Here is a 26850-nt window from a genome sequence, read left to right as displayed (position 1 = left end):
TGGGAATTGTTTTACATGTCACACTCCTCTACATTTAGCATGTCCTGAGTGGGAGTATCCTCTCTGGCACTGGTACGAGGGAGAATTATGTGTACAGATGTTTATTCCAATAATATACCGGGGGTGCCAAAAACATGTACACATTTTAAGACATTATCTATGTATTACAAGTTGAATTACGGTAGCAATGTGTAGTATGTTGTTTGCTCAAAAGATGGCATTAATCAAATGAATGCTAGCATCATTCTTTGTATTAAAATTTTAATACAGTTTTTTCCCTTTCTTAAAATGTGCATATATTTTTTTGGCACCCTCTATTTATGGTAGAAGCCATGACCACAGTGTATCAGGTTGATCTCGAGGGCCCTAGCCATAAAGTTAAATTTATTTGGTCCATTTGGCATGGACCAAATATGCTTATGGATGTTTTAAATAGGACCAAAATTTAAGGGCCTTTTGACATGGACCAAATGTCTCCATGGACGTTTTGGACAGGACCAGGTGTTCATTAATTCTTAAAACAATTTAGATCTGGGACAAGGGAAGGAAGGGATGGATCAGGGGATGAAAGACAAGAACACTTACTGTTTTGGGTCCTCCAGAATCTGTGTAGTAGACAGCAACGTTATCATTGACTATACACCTATTTCAACTTTGAGGATCTCCTGATCCAATAGACATGTCCATCAAGATGATGGCTGGGAGAAGCTGTTATATACAATCTATGAGTATTTCAGAATGGGTACTGTCCTTTTTCTACAATTCCTTAAACTGGAAGAACAGGCAATTTCAACTATAAAAAATTTCTTTTGGGTGAGGGTAGTATTTTAATAGTAGTCAGTTTACCAGCGTAAGGCTGCAAGTTTTCCTACTTCTCTCTTGGAGTTAATTATATTGAATAGGGTTCAGTATTTTGAAGATTATTTTCTTTTGTGGTTAGTTACCTTCTATGTCATACCAGTGTTTGCATTTTAAGTGATGTCAGAGAAAATAAGCCTAACATTTTAAATATCTATGAGTATGGATAACATTTAATATTACTTTAAAACTTAATGATTCTATAAATTGTATTACTGGAGTTAAAATGTGCTTCTAAGCAGTACTTTTCAAGAACTGTGGAAGAGCTTGATTATGATGGGAATAACATGCAGAATCTCTATTGTTCTTCCTCTTTCTTAAACGCTGGATAGTAATAGATTGCAAGAAATGTAGTTCTGGACATTCTGAAAAATGTAGCCTAGGGAAGATAGAATCAGTTACAATGTGGAACACATTTTAACTCCAGATTTCTAATGGATATAATCAGTGGATTCAAGTAGATCCAAGAGCTGGATACATAACCACATTTAATGCTGACACAAATGTTAGCAATAACAAACTAAGGTGCAATAGAAAAAAATCAAACTAAAGTAACTGATGTACTGGAAATCTGTTCTGGTTAGACCACAATGCAGCAATAAAGGCTGAGAGGTTAACAAGATCAGAAGACAGAACCTTCAGATTAAAAAAATAAGTATGGGCCGGACCGGTGGCTCAGGTGGTTGGAGTGCTAGGATCCCAACGCTGAGGTCGCAGATTCGATTCCCACATGGGCCAGTGAGCTGCGTTCTCTACAGCTAAGATTGTGAATAACAGCTCTCCCTGGAGCTGGGCTGCCATGAGCAGCCAAAGGTTGGCATGGGCTGCTGGAGGCTGCTGAGTGCTGCGGGCAAGAGCTGCCCTGAGCTGCTGTGAGCGGCCGACCAGTAACTGGCAACGGACTGTCTCAGCCGGGGGGAGCGCAAGGCTCCTAATATCAGCATGGGCCAGGGAGCTGTGTCCTACACAACTAGACTGAGAAACAACGGCCTGAACCGGAGTGTTGCGGCGGAGGGAGGTGGAAGAAGGGGGTAAAAAATGGGAAGGAATCGATGACTCAAGGAACATACTTTACTGTTGGATTTTCAGGTGGGGAAAAAAAAAAGGTGAAAAGTTATGAAAAAAAATAGTTTGGGATGAAGAAAAATTCTCTCACAATAGCATGGATATTCCAGACAGAGAAGAGCATTTCTTTGTAGAAACAAGTATGGAAAGGAAACAGAATGGGTATGAAGTTCTGGAAAAAGAGGAAAGTTTCCATAAAAGTGACTTAATCTCTCACCCAGCCACACTAACTCTCTTTGTTTCTTAAAAGCAAAACAGTTTCAGAAAACTTTCCTTGCTCAAGCTCCAAATTTATACACTGTCACTTCAAAAGAGGTAGAAGGATACCAACCTAAACTGAAATGTCTCCTATCTCTACACTTATCACCTCTCCTCTGGCTCGAGGGATGTTTGATTTGTAAAAAGACTAGAAATATGACAAAAATAAAAATAGAAACTATGTCACAATAGAATTTTATGGTACATTTGTTTAATTATGACCATTAATGTAAGAGATGCCTCAATAATTTCATTTGGATAATAAAAAATGATAGTATAATGATGGTTTAAAGCTGGTTCAATCACAATCTTACAAGCTTATTTATCAAGAGTGAAAATAGAAGACTATTAAAAATAGCTAGAAAGATAACGTGTTATAGTGCTTAATGTTTCTGTAACTGTTGGTAAGGCTTACATCTAAATCTGATGCAGAATTCTTAATGCCATTGAAATAGTTCTTTTCTCAGTCATGTGGTATACGCTGGTACTACGAGTCTGGCAGAGACTGGCTATGGGTACCGCTTCTTGTCTTCAGCTGTGACTGCGCAATATCAGCAAGTGCACTTTGTATCTTTTCCAGAAGCATGTCCCCTCGATAAACAACATCCTCCAGACAAGTGGCCGCTTCGTGGTTTTCTTCTTCTAGCTTATACAAGCTAGCAGCCTTTATAAGACACAAATTTAAAAATCTTTTGAGAAATGAAAAACTCGGAGATTAATGAGTTGATAAGGAAAGAAACTGCAGAAGTAGTTACTTTTAAATCTGGATGACTATGCAGCCATTGTGATAGCTTTTTCAATGGCAAAAATTCGAAAATCAGGGAAGTATAAGAGTTTTTACTGTATGAATTATTTAAAGGAATGAATTTTCAATAATAGAGCTCTGGATATCTATATTTGACACCCATCCATACTACTTTGGGACACTACTATTCTACTCCACATCCAGAATGCCACCCTCCTCTCATTCTTTGCTGGGAAAAGAGCCAAACTGAGAAAAGTAGGAAGTTACCTTATAACTCAAAATTGGACAGCTATATATATTCTGCACAGTCTTTAATAGACTACACTAGTTCACAATGAATGAAACTCCCATTTTAAAATATAATCTTAAGCTTTAAATATTTTAACAAGAGGCATTAAATCTATCTCCTTTAATTCAAAATTCCCTATTAGCAAAGTATTCAAAACAAAAGATAATTTTACCTGTAAAGCAGCTGTAGATTCTTCACTGGGCAAGGAATCTATCAAAACATCAATGTCTTTTGCTGTTCGTGCAATCAGTGCTGCAAAAAGCTGGGCATATTCTAGAGAAAAATATTATTAATTAGGGTATTAGGGAAGCTCAAGTTTTTAGAAATAGAAATTAAACATCAAGCTAATTAAACCAGAAAACCATGTAATTTTTTAATACTAGGCTTCTAACAATTAAAGTGTAATTTTAACACACCATTTCTATTATATGTTTGAGAATTACCCTTAATATTAACTCAAATTGGGAATTAACTATAATACATATCATTTATTAGGACAATATGGTGGTTAGTTGAATAACGGAATTTATAAATGGGATGTCTTCCTTATTAAGGTCCCACAAGTAAAATATAGCTAAATTGATACACATTTTCCTCTAAAGGAATAACAATCCGTTATTGGACATGAACAGAATTATAGCATGCTATATAAATTGACTTTAACAAGTTCATATCTTTTATGACTTGCAGTAATATTCTCAAACAATAACATTTTTAGAACGCGATAATTAACTTGAATTTCTCAATAAATCTAATTTTAACAGATTACAAGTAATATGAGTGTCAAACCAAGAAAAGCCAAAAATCCATTTACCTTCTGTGGGATTAGCTGGCTGATCTTTGTTAATTGTTGTCTGAATATTACTAAAAGAGGCAGGAGGACCACACTGCTGCAACACTCCAATTGCATTACAAAACTGGTCTGCAAGCTGGAGGCCAAAGAAAACATGTCAAAGTTAGAAAGGACTTATCAAATTTAAGACTTTTATTGGTAATGGCAACAATAGTAAGTTTCTATAAAAATGATCTCTGAGCAAGGGAATAAAACAGAAAAAAAGTAATTTTGGATAAAATTAGCCAGTAACAGTGATTAAATATCTTAATCATGCGAAGAAATTAGGTTTGGTATCAATCCAGTTGAAACAGTTAAAAAGAAACACAAAATAATCTTTGTTTTCCTTCCAAGGTAAAAGAAATATACGCCAATACCTATTGCAAGCACAAGTAAAGACTTTTTTGAGGTAGTCGTGGTAAAAAGCAATTTTGACTTACAAATATCAAAGTACAGCTCCAGAGTAAATAAAAAAGAAGTATGATTCATGTAAAAAGTATATGATCCCTTTTTTGAGACTAGAATAGTTACAAGTGTAAAGAAATAGTGGGGAAAAAACAGCACCATAAGTATTCAGAAATGTTTTTCTCCATGATTTGAGTTGTAAACACCTGATGCTCTCAAAGTATTCCTTAAGCAGTTTTGAAGATCGAGAATGCCAATTCCTTACCATCTCCAAATTTAAGACTTCTATCCTCTCCAGCAATTTCTCTCAATAGTCCTGACCTCTCAAATCTCAATTTCTTATTTCCAATCAGTGAATAAGCATTTCCACTAAAATTCTCTGCCATTATTTCAACGACAGAACTCATAGTCAACTGATTTCTTTGTTTAATATCTAAATTGTATTGAGATTTTCCTAGTCAATCAGTCCAACTTCAGACACTTGTTATACTTTCCTTTCATCTTCAAATCCTGATAGTACTACAAATCTTTCCGTTTTAGTTCTAGCTTCACTGATACTGTGTTAGTTCAACCAATTACTTCACATGAGAATTGTTACAATAATCTCCTTATTGTTTTCCAGTTCACTGTTATTTCACCCTGCTCAAAAAAATTTGAGCTCTCTCCAGCATAGTCTTCAAGATAAATCTCCAATTCTTCAGGCTGTTTCAAAGCTTTCAATAATCTAAGTCAACTCTACTCATTCATTTTCTATTGCTCCTTCACATACAGAGCGTGCCAAAAAATGTATACACATTTTAAAAAAGGAAAAAACTGTACTAAAATTGTAGTACTCAATATACACTGACAACAAAAGATGACTGCAAGTCACATGTATACATTTTTTTGGCACTCCCAGTATACCTGACTAGTGATAAATTCATTCCAGACTACAGTGCTTTTGGTCACATTTTGCAAATGTAATGGAGTAGTAGTAAGTGCTCACAAACTACAAATATGGATTCTAATTCTGGTTCTAGTAACTTGAGTTGTTGTATTTTTAATTTTTAAATTGGAACCATTCTCACATTACTGCACTGTTATGAGGAATAGAGAAAACAAAAAATATTCAAGACAGAGGCTCTCTGCTCTGTCCTTCAAAAGCTCTCAAGATCTATTTGTTCAACAAATATTTATCAAAAATCAACTTTATGACAAGTAATGTATATTTGCAAACATTACAGAGATACCGGGAACAAGATCATTTCTGCCTTTATAGAGTTCTCAGAGGGTAAAACAAATGTTATTTTAGTAACTTTAAAAACAATTACAATTCAGATAAATGCTGATTGCCTCTAATTTAGTTCGTTTCACTCTATATTCCAATTTATTTCAGCACTTACAATTGAAAACACTCAATTCATTACAACTCCTTAACCACATACTGCTTTTGCATTATTTAAATGTCTCTTGAGTATCAGACATCTTTCTAATCAGACTGTAAACTCCTTAAAGAGTATCGCTCTATGAACATAATAGTGCTTATATACACAGTAGGCACTCATACTAGTTAACCTCTCCAAATTCCAATTATCAGCATGCCTAGCCTGGAGTTAAAGCTGTATTTTTGTCCTTGGTCTCCTTTTGGCTACCAGACATGTATGAATATGCAACATTTCCCCTAAAATAACATTTCTATCCAGCAGCATCATTACAATTTGATTTTGTAAACCCTCAAAGGAGTATCTCCCTGAGAGAGGCTGGCTGGCAGCCAAGTCCAGTCACTACAGGTAGAATTTATCTTGTTGAATTCATCAACATTTAGGGGCTGGCGGCCTCAGCCTTAAAAGATCTTATTTTATACACACACAGAGTAGATCATTTTCTCAAGAGGAGATTCACACTCTTCAAGTGCAAAAACTGATATAATAACAAGAATGCCAACTTACTAGCTTCCAGTGAGAAAAAACCTGGCAAGAGATCCGGTTAATTAGATTTTCCAGTTAACACATTCTCTCTCTATAGGCGTCTTACCTGGGACATCAAATTCTAAATAGAATAACAATGCGAATATAAACTACCCATAGAAAACTACTTAACTCTTAATGGTAATAAGTACATGAATCCTACAGTTTGCATATGCTTTCCACTTAGGCATAATAGGAAAAATAAGAAGGATTAAAGTAAGGGGGGGCCTTCTTACGAGACATGACTTTTAACAGGAAGTAGACTTTTGGGGAAACATTAAAGAAGACCTAAATAAACGGAAATATACGAGGAGTAGAAAATTTACTATCATTAAGGTGTCAGTTTTCCCCAAACCGATTTATGCTGGGGAGTGGCCAAGAGATGGACCGAGGCCCTTGATCTGTAGGAACCAACTAAGATGAAACAAAACTTCTCATCTCACCATTACTCCCATCCCAACGTGAAAGTTTGGGCGAAGGAATGCTCTCGGCTAGCATCTAAAGATAAAGATACAATCAAGAGCACGGGTGGGTTAAAATGACAAGGGGTGGGAAAAAGCTTCGGCTTCTTCCCTCCTCCCAAGCGAGAAGAGATCGCATGAGCACCACTGACAAAACAAAACTATTCCCAGAAAACCTGACAGGACCTTGAAGCCTAAGAGTCCTGGTAGAGAGCCTCCCCTTCTCAGGCGAAAGGCGATATTCCCTCTCGCAGCTACCGCACCGCCGGGCAGCCGGCCTCAAACCTCCCTCCCTGGTCACAGTAACACCTCACGTCGCCCTATTGCTTTCTGTTGAAACCTACCGCCCCGTCTCTGTCCGCTTCCGGGTTTGGTCCCTCGGGCCCCTTTTCCGCCCTAGATTTACCTCAGGAAAGAAGAAGACAGACTTATCGAGGGAAATTGCTCACCGAGTTCACCGCGTCCTGCAGCTGTGTAAGCCGATCCGCCATGTTCCTGCAAGCAAAGGGACGCTAAAGCAGCTCTCGCACGCGATTGGGTAGCTCTAGGACGCCTCCTGGCCAATCACAGGGCTGCGTTCTTGGAAGGGGTAGAGTCAAGCAGAACTCCACGCCCCGCGAGGGGGTGTGGAACTTTCATGATGCTTATTTTAGACTAGTTCCCGCTGGGAAAAGCTTGACTTGGGCCAGTTTTGAGTAACTTGGGGGCTGCTGGGTGTACACTCGCTTTTGGGGTTAACATACTGTTCTCCAGGTTTCTAGGTGTTAAACACTTTATGGAGGTTGTTGGATTCTGAGATTTTAAAAAGTGAATTTCTCCTACCCTCCCATGTATGTATTCATTTTAAATATCACCTTGAAGAACTTATTTTACGTTGTTTTTGCGCTCCAGCTGGACCACAAAACATATACACAGCAAGCAACTCAAGAATACCTGAAAGTTGGGGGAGGGGGTTATCACTTTGTGAGGAGTGTAATTGTTTTGTACATTGTTTTGTACACCTGAAACTAATAATTAAAAAAAGTACTTGAGAGTTACGTTTTGTTTATCTAAAACAAATCCAAATTAAAATTCAGGCAATCAGGAAGGACTGGGTGAGGATCCTTCTCTGTTGCCTTTGAGTGCAGAGGGCCTTACCTGCTTTAATTCTGAGTGTGGGTGTGCTGGGAAAGCTGACACATGTGAGATGTAAAGCGTTCGAAATAAGTACTAAATTGAGCTGTATTGACTGTCGGTAGAGTACGGAGAAGGAGGGTCTCGGTGGGCATTTGGCGTTAAAAGGTAAGATGTGAACCTAGGCAACTAATAAACCTCTTGGTTGTGTGACAGTGAAGGAAAAGTGTGAAGAACAAAGGAGCGTTAGTGGAGAGGACAATGGAGGTGGACACGGTGTAGTCATAAGAGAGGAGGTTCCTGGAAAATCAGCCAGATGATAGGAAAGGCAGGTTCACTTTTTAGAAAGATAAGCTGTGCAATTTAGATTTAAGAGTTGGGACGACCTATTAGAGTTTAAGTGTGAAGAGTAATAGTATAAACTTGGTATTAAGGAATGTTAGCCTGGGGACAGTCTGGAAAGAAAAATAAATGACTGGTTTGTGGACTTGGAAGAACTCACATATGTTCTTTCTCAGGCTGATATTCCCTGACTACCCTCCTAGGGTTGGAGGAGGGTGGGGGAAACTATCCATGGGGAACTGGCTTGTTGGATTTACCTCAACCCTAGCTGGGAAGCTCCACTTCTGCTTCAAAACCCCTCCCTGCTTCCCAAACAATACCTGCTGGTGCCTAATTTGAAACCTCTCTAGGTGAGGCACCCCCCCCCCCCATAATGGGATTAATAAAAGATAACTTCAACTTGTTTTAACTGTAATTTGGAGTGATCTGTGGCCTCCTTGCACTTCCCAGTTGAGACTTACCTTATTTATTGAATGCCTACCATGTGCCAGGAAGTATGTTGAGTGCTAGGTTTGCAGAGATGAATGAACCAGGGACTCACTAGGTGAAGGGTCTTGCAGTTATCCAAGAATGAGATGAGTTTGGCTTATGTTAGAGTGTTGACCCTGATAAGAGAAGAAAGGCTATTTTTGAAGGAAAAATTAACATAGACCGATGACTGGTTGGATACAGAGGGATTAAGGAGAATACTAAGTTTTGTAACCTGATTGAAGAGTGTTGGGGCGCCTGGGGTAGAGAAGCCACTTCAAGACAACTCACGTTATGACATACCTTTTGCCCTGTCATTATCTTCCTTCCAGATTTTAAGTGGCTCCACAGAGACCTCAGGTTGATGTCTAGCCATCTATGCCTGGTGTTCAAGGTTCACTATAGTCTGGGCTGAAATAATAAAACTAAGTATTTGCTTATTTATTAGACTCCTTGTAATTACCTAAATGTGCTCTACTGTTTCAGATTTCTATGCACACCATATAAGACACATATAATTCTCTCTTACTCATGTGAAATGCCCTAATTTCCATCCATTTTGTTCCTTTGTTGGTTGGTCACTCAGCTTTCAAACTCTATTTTAAATATCTTTTGCTTTATAAAGCTCTTCCAGAAACCCAAATTAATTGCCCCCAATCGTTACAATTGTTCCTTATACTTCTTTTATTGCACTTAGCATACTGAGGTGTAATTATTCATACATTACTCCAATTCACTCACCACCATGCTCTATTTGGAAGCAGGAAACGTATTTTTTTGTTTCCATATTTCCAATACCTAGCACCAAGCAGTTATTCTGCCTCATAAAAGCCACTGAATGCGTATTTATGGACTGAATGAATGATTTCTTAGCATAATGATTTCCATATAATAGTTACTAAATAAACATCTATTGTCTTTAATAAACACAAAGTAATGTAAGCTGCTACACAAAGAACATGAGTTAAAATATAGAGTGAAGGTAACATTAGAATGGGATAAGCTAAAGGGGCAAGTGTAACAGAGAGAGGTCTTTTCCTGCCTTTCCCTTGAATCCCTGCTCTCATCTCCATCCAAAGTGTCTTGAGTTTTATCAAATATGTAGGATAGGTTTCCTCCCTCCCTCCCTCCCTCCTTCCTTTCCTTCTTTTCTAAACCTTAAGTAGACTTTATGGCTCTAGTTATCTATATCCTGAATTGGGGAATCTTGTCAGTTTTTGTGTTTTCTTTCAATTCAAAGGAGTAACAAACTCATCTGCAAAGCTGCTGAGTCCATTTACTTCTCAGGTTTCTACTGGAACTCTTACATGAGCAAGGAACCCAAGCTGTCACAGTATTTCAGAGCCAAGATAATGAGACCTTCTTTTACTGACACCTCTGTCATCTGCTGTCCTCAGCAGGCACAAGGAACTACAATGCAAAGGTATGGAGGGGAGAGAATGAGGTTAGTTCAGGGAACTGAAATGAATTCAGCATGGCCAGCATAGGAGAGTTTGGGTTTAATTGCAGCAGGAAACTGGACAGGTGGACAGGAGCTATATCATGAAAAGCCTTATGTGTCCTACTCAGGAAGATGAACTGTTATCCTGAATGCTTTTATAAAAAACCTTTAAAACTATACATATCTTCTTAAAAATTATATTTTCTTATTCAAAAGCAATACACATTCAAAGTAAATTTTTTACAAAGTGCAGAAATGTGCAGAGAAAATCATTCTTAATCCAATCACCCTTGATTTTAAACATTTTGATATATATATGTATACTTTTTAACCTTTTTTTCTATGAATATAAACATGGATGCAAATTTAAAACAATGTAAAGCTCATACTATATTTATTGCTTTGTAACTTCACTTTTCATAAACACTTCACAATCAATCAGTTGCCTTTAAAACATGACTTTTGAAGGGCTACACAATATTATATGCATGTGTCACAGGTTATTTAATTATTTCCTATTTCCTTATTGTTGGGCATTTAAGTTGTTTTAGCTTTTTTCTGCCATTGTAATTAACACCTTGAACAGTTTTATACACTAATTTTTATACATATTAACATATTTATATCTAAAAGTGGAATTATACCAAAATTATGAATATTTTAAAGATTTTTGATGGAGATTATGCTATAGAAGTTTCAAGTTACACTCCCAGTAGTCCTATCTTAGAATGTCTACTTCTTAGCTTTTTTATCCACACTTTTTTTCATCCATTTATATTTCCTTTTATGTGTGTCAAATTCCCTGTTTATGTCATTTGCTAATTTTCATTTTTTATCATCAGCTTGACTTTTCATATTAAGGTTTTGTTTTTTGTCTTTCATAAAATTTAAATTTTCAAGTATCCATACCTACCAATATTTTTTTATGGTTTCTGCCTTTGCTTATTCCATTTAGAAAGTTCCTCCCCTGAACCTTTCAAACCACTTCCCGTTTGGTACTGCCAGATTCCAATTGAGTTTTGCTCAAATAAACTCTTAAAATTAAAAACATGAAAAAGAACCATTCAGAGATAAGTTTTTTTTTAAAAAAATTATTTCTTCTAGCTGTTATGGTTTTATTTATTACTTTGGGATTTCATTTTGACTGTGAGATAGAATTCTAATCTTCCCTCTTCAATATCAGAACATAATTTATTGATAATCCATTACTGATTCAAATGCTACCCTTATAATCGCTCCTATCCTCTTCCTGGGATTTCATCTACTGAGAGTTACAGGGCATGTAGGAGAGTGAATAAACGTCATAGGAATAGACAGTGCTACCCAAGGTGTGAAAATTTGGATCAGGCAGAGGGAGAACAGGAAGAGTTGTGACTGTTAAACATAGTTTGCTACAGACTTGCAGCTTAATAGGGGATTAATTGAATACTGTAATTTTCAAGATAGTTGCTCATTAAAATATACAAATGAAAAATTTAAAGAGCAGGAAAAGGAAAGCAGGGCAAATAACTTTCAGTCTATAAATCTAATTCTATCATTTCACCTGTCACATGGACTATTGTCCTTTAAACAGCACTCAGGCATGAGATTTAAAAGGAGTTCAGGTTAAGGTCTTGAGTCTTCGAGGATATTTTGCTTAGAGAAAACGAAACTTCACTGGTATTTTTAAATGTGGTGCTCCTCACCAGCGTAGTAACCACCACAGAAACAGCATTACCCCCGCACTTTCATACTAACATCCGCCTGCGAAACTAAGGTAATTGCTACGGGGAAAACAATGGTTCCTGCGTTTTGAATGCCAGATTTTTTTTTTTTGCAAAGGACCGTTACACTTGGGAGCAGAAGACTGGAGACGTTAAGCCGCAACAGAAAGAGTTATTTTTACTCTAACGGTGTTTTTCGTAAATGGGAAAGACACAAAAGAGAGAAGTACAGGTTACCCCATAACAACTTCCTGGGGTCTCCTCAGCCCCGCGCACGAGCCCCGGGACTGCAGGCGGCCGGGAGCCGGCCGAGCACCAGAAGGCGGCGCGCGCCGCACACGCTACGCCGCGGTGTCGTAAAAGGGGCGGGGCGGAGGCGCCGTGGAGGGCGGCGGGGAGTAATCACCCGGAGGGGAACTTCTTGTTGGGCTTGGGGAGAGCGGCTGAGGTAGTTCGCCAGCACGGCGGACCTGGCAGGTGTGCAGCGCGAGCAGCTAGCGGCCGATGGCGCCGGGCACGAGCACCTGGCCGCCGAAGGCGCCGGGCGCGAGCGGCTGGCTGCGGATGGTGCCCGGCGCGAGCACCTGGCGGCCGATGGTGCCCGGCGCGAGCGCCCCGGGGTAGCGAGGGCGAGGAGGATGCGTGGCCCTGCGCACGCCCCTCTTCGAGCGGGGCGTTTGTTGCGCCAGGCCCAGGCAGCTATGGAACTGATTCGGCTCCTGGCCCTGGCGATGTTGGCGTTGCAACCAGGGGTGGCTGGTGGAGCCGAGACCGTCGGGAACTCCAGCGTGGGTAAGGTCGGGGGCGCCTCACTTTTGCAACCGAGTTACTTTTTAATTTATTCCAAGGTCAAAATCCTCTCCGGGGTCCGTCCACCTAGCGGGAGAGGCAGGTGGTGAGTTCAGACCAGCAGGAATGGATCAGGGTCCTTTCCTGCAGAAGGAAACTCCCTTTGCTAAAGAGGCCTTGCTGTCAACCTCCTAATTTAGGCTAGTGAAGTGCGAAGAAATACTTAACTCACTTGTTCAGACATGTTATTATTTCCTTCAGGGAGCAGCCATGTTTGTGGGTTTAATTTAACACTCTAAAGCACCTCTTTGCTCTCAAGTGGCGTATCTGAGCCTTTGGCCTATAAGGCTGGGTACAGAACTGAGGGCTTTACGATTGATGGCCCTTCAGGCAGCAGCCGGTTTTTACACTGCAAAATCTAGATGCTTTTCGAGTTGGTGAACTCGACAGAGTTGGAGAGGAAAAGTGAACTCAGAATGGGACTTTAGATTATAGGTCATGTGCTTGATGAGTGGGTTTTTGCAGTAGTTCGTGGTTTGTTAATGTATAAACTGACAAAGCACTAATTGTGACAGGCTGGTAATCATGTGCTTTTTTCCGTGAGATTAAGCACTTTCTTAGTTTTATTTTGAGCATTAGACTAGTTGCAGTTCTGAAACATAATATTTTCTGAATAATATGATTATATTCCTAAATGTTTCTCTCTGAAAACCTGTGCAAACTGAATCCTAGAATGTTTGCATAGGACTTCGGGCCCAAACTGAAAAAGGCAATTATATTTTTGCAGAAAAAACAGCCTTTTTTATGATAGGGCACTAACATAACGTTCACTGAGTACGGAATGTGCCAGGTGCTTTTCATGGAATTGTTATTTAATCTTCATAACCCTGTGAAATAATTACAATCCTCACTTGGCAGAGGGTGAAGCTGAGCCCCGGGATGATGCTCACGACACAAGCGGACAGTTAATAGGGACACAGGCAGCATTTGAACACAAGTGTGTCTCGCTACAAATTTCATGGTTTTTAAGAAAAACTTGCATGATCCTCCTGAAAAATGGCTGAATTTCTATTTGAGGAGTCTGATCATTATACAAACTGAAGAAATTGAGCAACTGCTGTAATTTAGGAGGCTTTACCCATCTTTAGTAGGAGCTAACTCGCACACGTTGAGTAGTGACTTGAAAACCAAATGAATCTTTGAAGGTGGCAGATGTAGGTCATAGAATATCTGAGGAAGGTGTTTTTTGTGACCAGCAGGGCACAGGAGGTGCATCATACATTTAAACGGTTTTCCCTTATCTTGAAGTCCCACTTCTCTGCTCTCTTTAATATCATTCATTATTGTTTCCGTTTCATATCCTGAAACTCACATGGAATTGCATAGTAATTGGAGTTGAGCGGAAATTCATTTGAGCCTTCTGTTTGTGCTACTGATAGTGCTATACGTAAGGTAGAAGGCCATTTGTGTAGTTAGTTGCCAGTGCCCTCTTCCTCTCAAAACTAGGGGAAAGGTAGTATGTACATTTTTGTGTTTCCTTTCAGCTTTTAGGGTTAATGAAAATTCATAAGAAGATGTAAATGAGAAATTGGGAGGAGCATTTGAATGCTGACCAGCTCAAGGAGCTGAATGAACTGTTTTTGTTTTTACTATTCCATGTGAAGAGAATTCTGAAGACACAGCTTTTCAGAGCTGTTCTAGAATTTGGTTGTTGTGCCAAAGCATAAACAATGGAGGTAAATTTTAGTAAATTAGTAAAAAGGAAGAGTTGGAAATTTTAAGGTTGCCAGTTTAGGATCTGATGGGAAAGAAAAGAAAAAGATTAGGATTGGGCAACTCTTTTTAGAATGGAATTATTGGAAAGAAAAAGTGACTCTGGGTAGGAGTGGAGGAAGGGTATGAAAAAGAGAAAAGAGTCCCATGCCCTGGGTCAGATGGCAAAAATATTTTTGGCAGAAAAAGCAGAGGCACTGCTTTTCAGAGGAGAGATACAGCAAAAGTGCTGTCTCCATGTTAATAGTCATTTGCTCTGTAATATGATTTGCTGTGCTGTTTCCATCCCACTCCTAAAGTCCTATCATCTAATTATGCCTCATAAATTGTTTCTGATGAATTCTTTTCCAGATGGCTTAGAGGTGAAGTTAAGTTCCTGTTCACTTCTTCAGGATATATTTTGGATACATCTCTTCATTTGCCATGTCTACTTTTATGAGTAGAAATGAAATAGGGATTCTGCTAGTCTGTACTGATAAAGTTGTCTTGACTTTCAGTATTTTTTCCTTGTCACTCAATGGAAGTCTCCTTCTCCACTTGATGTTTATGATGAATGCGCTGGATATGTATACCTGTTAGTCCTCTTATTCCCACTAGTTTTATTTGTAGGACCAGACTAAATGCCTGGCTTTTTTTTTTTGGAAGATGAGCCCCTGAAACACTGGAAAGCTAATGGAAGTTAATAATGATACTTTATTCTACAGTATTGGACAGTTTACAAAAAAAAAAATCCCCATTTGTTTGATACTTTCAGCCGCCAAAATGATTTATGCAGCACAATTACCGGTACTTCTATTTTACCATGAGGGAACTGAGGCCTAGAGGAAATAAATTGCTCACCTGAGGTCACAAAATTCAACTGTCATTCACTAAACATTTACTGTGTGCCAACTAGGTGACTTGTACTGTACTAGGCTTTAGAATGTCAAACATGACAAAGCCCTGCATAGCCAGGAGTCAAACCGTAACTGGTTTTGTTAATACGCAATCTTTTATAAAACTTGTGAAATGGGTATTGGACTGTTGAGGTAACCGTGCCAAAAGATTTTTCACACAGAAGTTAGGTTAAAGGTAACTAAGAATAGGGAAAAATATACTTATCCTTTCCTAATTCATCAAACATTTTGTTAGGCGTTCTCAAACCTGACTAGACATTAGAAAGACCTGGAGAACTTAAAAAAACACATATTGTTGAAGAGGGAACTAGAAATTGAAATTTAAAAGAAAAAGTAAATTTACAATAGCATCGAGAAACATTAAATATTTAGGGATAATTATAATGGAATATGTAAAGACCAGTATAGAGAAAACTATACAACATTCTTGAGATAAATTGGGAAATAGTAAATAGAGGGATATCTCAAATTTTATGGATTAGAAAATTCTGTATAAAGATACCATTTCTCTCTAATATGTTCAGTGCTATCCCAGTCAAAACTCCAGCAGGCTTTTTTCCTGGAAATTGACAGTCTGCTTTCTAAAATTTATATGGAAGTGAAAAAGGGCCCAAAATAGTCAAGACAGTGTTGAAGAGGAAGAACAAATTTTGGACAGAAATTAAAACAGTGCAATATTGGTGTTGGCATAGACAAATAGACCAATGGAACACAAGAGTCCATAAACAAACCCTCACATATGGTCACTTGACTTACCGTGTTTCCCCGAAAATAAGACCTAGCCAAGCCATCAGCTCTAATGAATGCATCTTTTGGAGCAGAAATTAATATAAGACCCGGTCTTATTTTAATATAAGACCGGGCCTAATATAATATGTAATATAATATAATACCGATCTTATTCTAATATAAGACCAGGTATAAAATAATATTATATAATACCGGGTCTTGTATTAATTTTTGCTCTAAAAGACGCATTAGAGTTGATGGTTTGGCTAGGTCTTATTTTCGGAGAAACATGGTATCATTAATAATTAGAGAAATGTAAATTAAAATCTCAGTGAGATACCACTATGTACCCAGCAGAGAAACTGATGATATCAAGTGTTGGTGAGACTCTTGGGCAACTGGAATACCCACAAGTTGATATGGGTGTAAATTGGCAAAAACACGTTGGATAACTGGCAGTATCTATGAACATAAGTATACTTTATTACCTGATAATTCCATTCATAGGTTTTACTCAAAAGAAATGTGTACAAATGTGCGCCAAAAGACATGCTCAAAAAATGTCTGAATGGAGTTATTCATAATAACTCCAAACTAGAAATAATCCAAATGTTATTAATAGTAAAATAGATAAATTGTGGTGTATTTATTTCATGAAGTATACAACAATGAAAATGAATGAATTTTAGTTACTATAGTAGCTTAAATGAATTGGACAAATATAATGATAATTTTTAGAAAGCTAGACAGAAAAGAATTAACGCTGTGTGATTCCATTTAATTAAATTTCAAAAACAGGTAAAGCCCACCTGTGGTGTTGGAAGTTAGTATCCTGGTTACCTCTGGGAAGGAGGGGAGAAGTACTAATTGGAAGGGGGCATTCTAGACCTCTAAGATGCTAGAATGCTGTTTGTAATCTTTGTGTACTTCTCTGTATGTATGTTATTTTAATAATTATTTGTTTTTTTAAATTGATGCTTGGACCCTAACCAACCGCAGGGATTTTTATTGAACTGGTTTGCAGAGGGGCCCAGGCAACAATTTTTTAAAAACCACCTCCAGATGATTGCAATGCACAGCCAGAGTAGATTACCACTGTATTAGAATTTCTTCCTAATAAGTATACCTCATGAGCACTGTAGAAAATTTGAAAAAATAAGGAAATGTGTAAAGAAAAGAAAAAATTATTTAAAATACACCCCCCAGAGGTACCTGCTTTTAATATCCCTACTTATTTTGTCAAGGGACCAGTTTTTTAAATAATGTATACAGCGTCTCTCTCCTTTATTATCTGGCTTCTGACTGGTTCTTGCTACAATCATTTGACTGGAGAAAGAGGATTATTGAGGCATGATCTTCCTGTAGCTTTTGGAAATTCAGGAAATAATAGATGAAAGTTGTAACTATTTCTGAAATGCCAGGTATTCTTCTTGAAGAACTCAGAAGCAGAGACTGTACAACTCAATGTTTTGGTCCTAATCATATATATTCTCACATAGGCTGTTTGTTTCCATTGCTGATTTTCTTAATGAGAACCAGACTCCTAGGTAGTGATCAACAGCCAAAACATATATCAGCAAATAGGTTTACTGGCTGAAATAGGTTTACTGGCTGACATATGTGTGTGTGTGTGTGTGTGTGTGTGTGTGTGTGTGTGTGTGTGTGTGTATGTTTTTTTTCACCCCTAGAATATACTTTCACAAAAACAGAACTATTTTATTTCTTACTGATGTTGGAATCAGTATTATTGATGCCTGTATGTTCGTCAGTAGGGGATTGGTTGAGTAATTATAGTTACATACACAGAATGAAATACAGCGTTTAAAATGGTAAAGCAAAAATTATGTTGACGTGGAAAGATATCTGAAATGTACTAAATGGGCTATACCAAATGTATCTATATCATTTTTTCCATCTACAGAAAAATACTTATGCTGATATCTACCTAAATCCTGAAAGATGTATACCAAACTGTTAATAGTGATTATTTCTGCATAATATACTTGCTGGAAGAATTAACTTTCTCTACATTTCTTATCTTTTTAAAATAAGCGTTATATATTATTGAGGAAAATACTGTCATCTTAAAGGGAAAGCAAAACAAGTGTTAGAGTGTTGAGAGAGTGTCATCATTTTGTAGAGGTAGGATTGTCCCTATTTTGTAAATCGCAGTTTAAGAGTTGAGGTAGAACCTGTATTTTGCATGCCATCAAGCATGAAGGTTTTTTCAAATTGTTCATGTTCTTTCTGATAAGAACACCTCACTATCACTGGAGAAATTTTATAAACAATGAAATGTGCAAAGAAAAGTCACTTAAAATACATTCCCAGGGATACCTATGTTTAATATCCCTACTTATTTTAAGTTACTAGTTTAATAATATATTTTAATTTCTATTGTCCTACCTTTTTTCCTTACTGTCTTTTAAAACACTGAACATAAAAACGTGGACAGAGTGAGTGAGTGAGTGAAATGTAACCAGAGATGGAAGCAAGTAGACAGATGAGAAAGGCCAAGATGAGGTGTTGGAGAATTACTGACATACCTATCTTTTATGTGATTGAACTTGATCTTTAAACAAAACGCTCTTTTTTTCCAAAATGCCTATGTTTCAATGACTATCTGTGAAGTACCTGACCTGGGCGCACAAAAGACATTTTGCCAGTGTTGATGGCACCTTCCTTTGCAAGCTAGGTGTACATTTCCATGTGACAGATGAAGACATTAAGGTTTAAGGGAATTAAGAAACTTGCCTAAAATTATACAGCTAGTAAATGGTGGGATACAATTGAAGCCACCCCTGTATCTCCAGGCTGGCTTCAGAATCACTAGATTGTACTGTTCTTGAATACCAGTGCATTCACAATTGTTACTAGGTCCTCAGGGCTGTTAATCCTTAAATCCAGAGACTCTGTTCTGAATATAAGTGTTATTGTTACTGCCAAATGGGGAATTTTTCTGGGCTCTGGGAGCCAGCCATCTTGAGCGTCATCAGCCCTTTAAGTGTTGTTCGCATCTTTAGAAATAGCTTTCTTCCATTTTAGTTCTTACTTCCACCACTTACTACTAGCTGAGTCAGTCACCCTGGGTGGACTGCTTCACCTCTGTAAGCTTAATTGTCCTCATGAGTGAAATGGGGGCAGTAATAGTAATATTTATCTCAACAGGGTTTTCTTTCTGAGGATTAAATTAGTAGTACCTATATTTATGTATGTGATTTCTGCAAATTGATATTAGAGGTGCAAATTGATATTAGAGGTGCAAATGGTAAATGAAACGTTTCTCCCATTGTAGGTGTTATTGAATTTTCTGTGGGGAAATTTAGATACTTCAAGCTCAACAGGCCCTTTCCAGAGGAAGCTATTTTGCGTAATATTTCCAGCAATGTGACTTTTCTTATTTTCCAAATACACTCACAGTATCAGAATACAACAATTTCTTTTTCTAAGGTAAGTACAAAGAATTATTTCCATAAAAACTGTTTCCATATTTTGGGGTCTTGTAATTAGTATAAGCATTAGAATGTGATGACTCTTTATATTTAACTTTATGTCTTAATTGAAAAAAAAGAAATCAAGATTGGGTCCTGTCACATTAGTGATTTAGACTGGCTAAGAGATGAGTATCTCAGGCCTTTCTTGAGTGTGCCAATCTCTGACTTAAAGAAGGGGTGATAAAGTGCTGAATTTGGGAGAGGACGGCCTGTGCCAAATGTTTCCTGTCTGTAGTTAAAGCTTTCCTCATGATTTCCCACCTTTTTTTCCCTCTTGTTCTATGGGGTCCTTCATGATTTTTACTGGGAATACATTTTAATGCGTTTCCATTTTTGTTCAGTCATTTAGTGTTGAAGTTTACTAAGACCTGTAAGTTTAATAAGACCCTTATAGGATCAACTCTATTCTTTGGAGTCTCAGAAACAAAAGAATCCTGACACTGAGTTCATGCAGCCCAGTGGTTGGTTGGCTTTCAGCAGCATTTAGGACTCTGGCAAAGAAATCGTCACTAAACCCCTCAACCTCAGCTCACCTCAACCTCAACCTCAGCTCAACCTTCACCTCAACCTCAGCTTTGGGAAGTTTTCAAATGCCCTGGATTAACCTAAGCGATTTAGGACCTGCCATTTATGTTAACCTTTACAAATCTGTCTCTATTTAGCCTATATGATCCCTGAGACTAACAAATTTCACTCTATACGATGTTTTGCTTCGTTTTGTTTGTCTTAAGCCTATCTTACATTATTCTGGAATTTGCAAAATAAAGCTCTCTTAGTCTAAGTTATATATATTTTATAAACATTGCTCATATTATCTTTCAAACTAAGTATTTTGTATTTTTTTATTCCTGACGTACTGCTCCTACCATGAAGACTTTGAAATTGTGTGTGTGTGTGTGTGTGTGTGTGTGTGGTAGTTTAATAGACTAGAAATGGGAGAGTTTGATCCAGGAACAGAGGAAGGAATAAATTGTTAATTGTAAGAGATAACAGTGTGTATGACCCATACATTGATTTTGCTTTAGTTCTTGGCAGTCAGAGCAGAAATCAAAGCGTGTTGAATTTCATAACTTTCTTAGACAGAAGAAACATGCCAATGATTCAGGAGAAGCCAAGTTTTTTTTCTGGCACTAGGTTCAAAAGGAAACTCCCGTACATAGGAGACATAGTAAAATGGCACGTACATAATTTCCTCCTTAATGACATCACAGCATAGGCAACATTTGAAGGAAGAAATCTAGAACATACATACTAGATCAAATATATATATATCACGTGCCTCTGTGTGCTAGGCTGGTGGTTCTTTGCTTCAGGGGCCATAGACTTTGAATCCACTGAAATTGGGACTCTCTACCTGGCAAAATGTATAAATACACTTGTATAATTTCATGGGGATCTCTGGAAACTCATTGGGCCTCTGGGGCTTCTAGTTTGGAACCCCTGTGCCTGGTTTTCCATATACTTAGTTTAAGTCTCACAACAGCTCAGCAAAGTAGTTATAATGCCTGTTTTTACTTCTGAGGAAACAGCTTGGATAAAGGGACATCGATACAACTAATGTGACAAAAGTGGCCTGAATGAATAGTGTCTTGGGCCTCACTTTTCATGCAGAAAGAGTCTTAGTTAACTTTAATTATCATACTGTTCTTTTGTGCTGCCTTTAGTTCTCACTGTATTTATACTACTGAAAAGATGGATGGTAACCAGAGCTGCACGTAGCTCTACAAGTGAGTGGTCTGTGTGAAGAGAATTGTTTGTTTCCTCTGCCTTTCCTGATGAAGTGTGGCACTTTGGAGTTTTTGGGTCATTGTGGTATTTGGTTCTTGGTCACTGTCGACCCTGTGGTTCATCAGGTAGTATTTAGGTCATTCTCCCTTATGCTTGTCAAATTGAAACCCATCTGGCACTTACGGGAAAATCCTGTCAAGGAAACCTAACATATGCCAATCACAGTCCTCCAACTCAGTTTAGCCAGCTTACCTTCCCCTTAAGATAGGTCCTGCGAGTCTCATAAGGAACTCCCTGACCTCCTAGCCCCTCATGCTCTGTTTCTGCATTGCTTCTTCTAATGCTTTATAAAACTCACTCTTGCCCTGAATCCTTTGGGAAGAGCTCTCCACTGCTTGTGAAGGACTGTCCTCCCCCAACCTGTGGATTGTTTTCCCTTGAAGGGAGGACACCAAACTCATTGCTAAATTGCTATAGCTTTGTCATTTGACAGTGGTCTTAGTACTTGACATAGTAAATCTTAATTTAGGGTATTGAATAGCTTGGGAGTTTTGCTGTGCATCTGCTGTTTCTGATCACAAACATCATATATTTCAAATAGTTCTTCCATGAGTACGTATGGGCACATGCACATAGAGGTGAAAAGAATTTTTTAAGGAAGGCCTGTTTTTATTCCTTTTTGTTTTGAGAAGATGTAGAATAGAACATGCATACTAGATCAACTCTGGAATAAAAATATTTTGCTCAGCTCCCTCTTCCTGATGACTCTCTTCTTCCTTACAGCAAACTCTTCTTCCCAATTCCTCGGGAACAGGCACTGACAAAGGATTGGTTTTTATTCTTCGACCCGAGCAGAGTATGTGCTTTTGGTACTTAGAGACTTTAGACTCTGAGCCTGTCCAAAATGTGGCCATTCCACTCTCCTACTCAGAAAGAGGTAATGTTTTTGTCTTTGACTCCCTATTTCTTTCCAGAATGTGGGACTTGTACATGAAAATTTAGGGGAAACTATAATCCTATTAAAAATGTTTGTTATAAGTACAATGTATTTAATCAGAAAGGTTTTAACAGCAAGGGGTCTGGAGAATTAGCATGATGATTGAAAGCCCAGGTAGGGGCTAGGAGAATACATTTATTCATTCAAAAACATTTAAGGAGCTCTTAGAGAAGCAGTAACAAAAAGGCAAAACACAGTCCCTAACACTTTAGTTGGTTGTTCTAGGCAGAGGAAGGTGCAGAAAAAGAATGGAGGATTTGGATAATGGCAAATAGTGGGTGAGGCCAGAGCCAAAGTGTGAGGGCCTATTATACAATCTGGGGTTTGCATTTTATTCTTAGATTGGTTCGGAGGAAGCAGAGAGAGTTTGTAAGCAGAGGAGCGATGTGATGCATTTCATCTCTTAGAAAGTTAACTCTAGGGCGAGTGGGGAGTGGGTTGGAAAGGGTGTAACAGAGTCAGGGCTTAGCATACCGTGGAGGGCTCAGAAGGAGAAATGAGACTCTGAACAGAGGCCACAAGATAGGAGATGGAGAAAAGGGGCTGGATTTGAGATATTTGGAATGTAGAATTGATAAGACACAATGACCAGTGGTTGTGGGTTGTAAAAGGTGGGAGTGTAGGCTTCCTGTTTGAGCAGCTGGGATATAAGGATGCAAAATAAGCATAGAGATAAGGTTGTTGTGGTGCTAGACATTTTAGGGGGTTGGAGTGGGGTAGATAGTGGCTGTGGATTGGGACACAATGAACCCGAGACACTTGTAGGACATCTGGATGGAAATTCATAACAGGCAGTTTTACAGTTTACATTCATGACAGGCAGTTTTTTAATGCCTGAAGTGGAGGAGTGATGTTATGTATTTAACGAATAACCGTTAGTAAAAGCCACGACAATGAGTGCATGTCCAGGCATGTACGTAGAGACTTAGGGGAAAAATACTAGCAGGTACTTTCATAGTGCCACCCACATGCCAGGCACTGTTTCTGGGGCGTGCTAACTGCTGAGGTGTAAGCGTAAGACTGAAGAGTAGTCGGGGAGGTGAAAGAAGAAGGACCTGGAGGTTCTGCCTGAAGTAAGGAAGGCGTGGTAAGTAGTAGTACACTGCGGAGCGGCCAAGAGAAGGGACTGTAAGTATCCATATGATTGATTGCTCAGTGAAGAGTCAGTAGTGGCCTGTAATGAGTCATTTTAGTGGTTCTATGGGGATGAAAACTAGATTACAGTGAGTGAGGAATGAAGGTGAAGTGAGAAAATTTAGACTATACTCTGCGTTTGGTGGTAATGGGAAGAGAAGGAATAGTAGTTGGTAAAGGAAGTAGAATCCAAAAGGTGAGTGGATTTAAAGAAAGACTGTTATCTGTAACAAAAGGGTAAGTTACCTGATCAAAAACCTTGGACTTCCAGCTTCCATCAAGAACAGTGTACAAAGAAAAGAAAAATTATGAACAATAAGCGTCAATTACAATACATATGATTTTCTCGGATGTGGTAAATATTCGTAACATATTTGCACACTGAGTATTTCCATCCCCAACCTGGCCAGAGGAAGTCAACCATCAAAATGCCTTAGTTTAAGGAAACTAAGACCTACCTGTGGGAATGACTGGATGAGTGCCTAGGAAGTTGAGATCTTATAACTCTTTAAATTGGTTTACCTTTTTCTGTCTTATCTCAGCCTCTCCACTGGGGCCACCATATATAGTTCTTTGTATGGAGTTGAGCTCATGCCAAGTGACTGATTTAAGTTTGTCATGCTTAGAAGTCATGAGTAGGATTTCTAATAAGAAAAGAAGAGCTGTTTTAGCCATGTTATTAATGTAAATGAAATACCCCAAATTTACTTTGTGTTTCATGAAACATTCAAATGCTAGTCAGATAGATGGTGTTGGGGGTCTTTTGAGATCTTTCACTTTTTTATACGGAAGGTATACATTTTTATACCAAAAAAATGTATACACATTTTAAGAAAGGAAAACTATTAAAATTGTAATACTCAATATACACCAATGACAAAAGATGAATACAAGTCACGTTTGACTTCTGCAATTACAAGAGGTGCTCAAAGTGGTTACCATCAGTGTCCAGATACTTCTGATTACAGCAAACTACTGCTTGAGCAACGCTGACCAAAGTGTCCACTTGTAGCCATTTTTTGGCACCCCCGGTCTACACAAGGACTCTTCCAGATTTGAGGATGACATCATCATCTTCTCCCTGTTGAAAGAAGCTTGTGAAAAGTGGAGACCCCTTCCTCTATTACCCTTGGAATTCCTTTTTTCTTTGGCAGTGTTTTTTTCCTTCCATCCCTGGGTTCTTATGCTCCTTTGTGGGGTCATAGACCCCCCCCCCCAAATCTAATAAAAACCTCTCTCCCTAGAAAGTGCGCACATTCAACATGAAATTTCAGGGTGTTCATGGAGCCCCTGAAACCCATTCTTGGATCCAGCTTAAGAATCTGTCCCTTCTGACCTTTTCGACTCTAGAGCAGAGTTTGGCAAACTACAGACTATGAGCCAAATCCAGCTCGCCTGTTTTGTACATAGTCTCATTAGACTAGGCAGCGAGCCCTGCCCATTCATGTATGTGTTGTCTATGGCCGCTCTCGTGCCATGAAGGCAGGACTGAGTAGTTGCCACAGAGACCATCAGGCCCACAAAGCCTAAAATAGTCAAATCACTCTCTGGCCCTTGACAGAAAAGATTTACTGACCCCTGTTCCAGAGCCCTGAACCTCAGTTAACTTGACTTTTGTTAACCTCAGTTCATGAGGTAGTATAAAACTAGAAGTTCTATATTTAACTTCTACATAGGAAGTTCTTGTAAGAGTAGAGTACTGGTTTCTGAGTATAATTTGAATATGTAAGAATTCTTTGTTGAGTAACTTTGTTTTTTTTCCTCCAGATCCTGTTCCTGGAGGCTGTAATTTGGAGTTTGATTTAGATATTGATCCCAACATTTACCTGGAGTTTGATTTCTTTGAAACAACTATCAAATTTGCCCCAGCAAACCTGGGCTATGCAAGGTATGTCGGTCTCTTGTAATTACTTTTAGAACGTGCATGCCTACCTGTGGTGTAGATTCAGTGAACTCTCTGGCCCTTTGCAGGAAAGAGAACCCATCGTTCTCTCAGTAAAATTCAATTGTTGAATTTTTTTGAATGAAAGTATTTCATACATTGTAACTAATACTGAGTGGTCATTTACAGTTACTCTTGTCCCCTCCATTCTTATGAAGAGCCAAATGCTGAGTTTATTACGAGCTTAGAAGTACATCTTAGTTTCTGTAGCGTCTTAATTATGGAAAGCATTCTGTAGCTGTGAAATACCCTTAGTTTTTGGTAAAGATTTTATTACTTTAATGAAAACTCTGTCTTAGTGTCTACTTTAATAATAATTAACAATAGCTAACATTTGATGAACATTTGAATGCTCTTTGTGCATCATGCACAGTACTGAGTGATCTGTGTTCTGTCTTTTAATTCTAACAATTTTATTAAAAAGGGGCAGTTGTTCTTATTTTACAGAGAGGTTCCCTAAGGGTTATTGAGATTAAGTAACTTGCCTACTTACACACAGCTAACAAATGGTAAAGCTGGCATTTGACTCTAGGCCTGACATTAACATCTGGTTATTTATCCATCCTGTCTGTCAGTGTGTTCTTTTTCTTCATCCTGCCAAAATTGGAATCATTTCAGAAGTTTGAAATTCGAGCTTTTGGTTCCTTTTTGTAGATGGGACTTACCCAACAAGAGATTGATGTTCAGTTTTGTTGGTTGACTTTAGAGGCACAGATCCCCCGCCATGTGACATCAGGACGGGGCAGGACTCAAGGTGGAGGCTGCAGTACGATGTCTATCAGTATTTTCTGCCTGAGGATGACCTCACTGAGGAGGGGTTGCTGAAGCACCTGCAGAGGATGGCGGAAGTGCCTCAGGTGACAGCCAATGCTATCAAGGTAAGTCTGATTCTCCTGATTTGTGTGGCCAGATTGCGACACTTTTGCAAGAGCTGAGTAGGGGAGAAGCTGCTAGGAACTTATTTCTTTACTGTTCACTTGGTCTTTCTGGGATTCTCATTTGATTCTCTTTTATTTCATAATCTTGGGAGTCTTTTCTGGTGATACTCCAAAGTAATGCCAGCCTTTGAAAAGATGCATGTAAATTACGTTTTAGTTGCAGCCACTGATATGAACTGGTTATTTTGTGACACGGATGGAAGTGGGTGCTAATTTTTTTATGTACTCCCATACCTGTTAGGTTATACCCTTTAGCAATTATAAAAGTTAGAGTGTTTTGAGAAAAAAAATGAGAAACTCTTTAAGGATATACACATTGGCATTAATATTTAAACCCAAACTCAAAGTCTCTAACTTGGAACAAAATTTTTCTCTGAGCTTTGGGACCCCTGTAAATTCTCGCTTCTCCTTTGTGGGGTACAGGCCAGTAGCACTGGCATCATCACCTGGGCATTTACTAGAGTTGTAGCCTCTTAGGCTCCATCCCAGACCTACTCAGTCAGA

At 38.5% G+C, this 26850-nt stretch overlaps 2 protein-coding genes across 3 annotated transcripts in view; one reads left to right on the top strand and one right to left on the bottom strand.

The window, feature by feature from the left end:
* Positions 1-1915: 1915 nt before the first annotated feature.
* MED21 (mediator complex subunit 21) lies at positions 1916-7426 on the bottom strand. Of its 2 annotated transcripts, none has more exons than XM_019737497.3 (4): positions 7309-7426; positions 4030-4144; positions 3388-3488; positions 1916-2845 (listed from the first exon to the last, which is right to left on the bottom strand). In XM_019737497.3, exons 1-4 carry the CDS (start codon positions 7348-7350, stop codon positions 2669-2671), a joined length of 435 nt encoding a protein of 144 aa, XP_019593056.1. In that variant the 5' UTR covers positions 7351-7426; the 3' UTR covers positions 1916-2668. The 2 variants fall into 2 exon arrangements, with proteins under 2 accessions (XP_019593056.1, XP_019593059.3); XM_019737500.3 differs by lacking the exon at positions 7309-7426 and adding an exon at positions 6842-6891.
* Positions 7427-12284: 4858 nt separating this feature from the next.
* TM7SF3 (transmembrane 7 superfamily member 3) overlaps positions 12285-26850 on the top strand; it is a 29168-nt gene continuing 14602 nt past the window's right edge. Inside the window, exons 1-5 of the mRNA XM_019737508.3 lie at positions 12285-12718; positions 19409-19563; positions 22119-22272; positions 25234-25354; positions 26115-26286. Coding sequence (XP_019593067.3) covers positions 12565-12718; positions 19409-19563; positions 22119-22272; positions 25234-25354; positions 26115-26286 — 756 coding nt within the window. The 5' untranslated portion in view covers positions 12285-12564. The remainder of the gene's footprint in view (positions 12719-19408; positions 19564-22118; positions 22273-25233; positions 25355-26114; positions 26287-26850) is intronic.

Source organism: Rhinolophus sinicus, chromosome 1 (genome assembly GCF_057876585.1).
Source record: "Rhinolophus sinicus isolate RSI-liver-muscle chromosome 1, RSI-T2T, whole genome shotgun sequence".
Lineage (NCBI taxonomy): Eukaryota > Metazoa > Chordata > Mammalia > Chiroptera > Rhinolophidae > Rhinolophus > Rhinolophus sinicus.
This window is presented reverse-complemented; position numbering and strand designations above follow the sequence as displayed.

Coding starts and splice junctions, on each gene's coding strand:
- MED21 (XM_019737497.3), bottom strand. CDS start 7,350: ATGGCGGATCGGCTTACACAGCTGCAGGACGCGGTGAACTCG. Junction 4,145..7,308: donor TGCAGGACGCGGTGAACTCG/GTGAGCAATTTC, acceptor TTTGGCCTCCAG/CTTGCAGACCAGTTTTGTAA. Junction 3,489..4,029: donor GCCAGCTAATCCCACAGAAG/GTAAATGGATTT, acceptor ATTTTTCTCTAG/AATATGCCCAGCTTTTTGCA.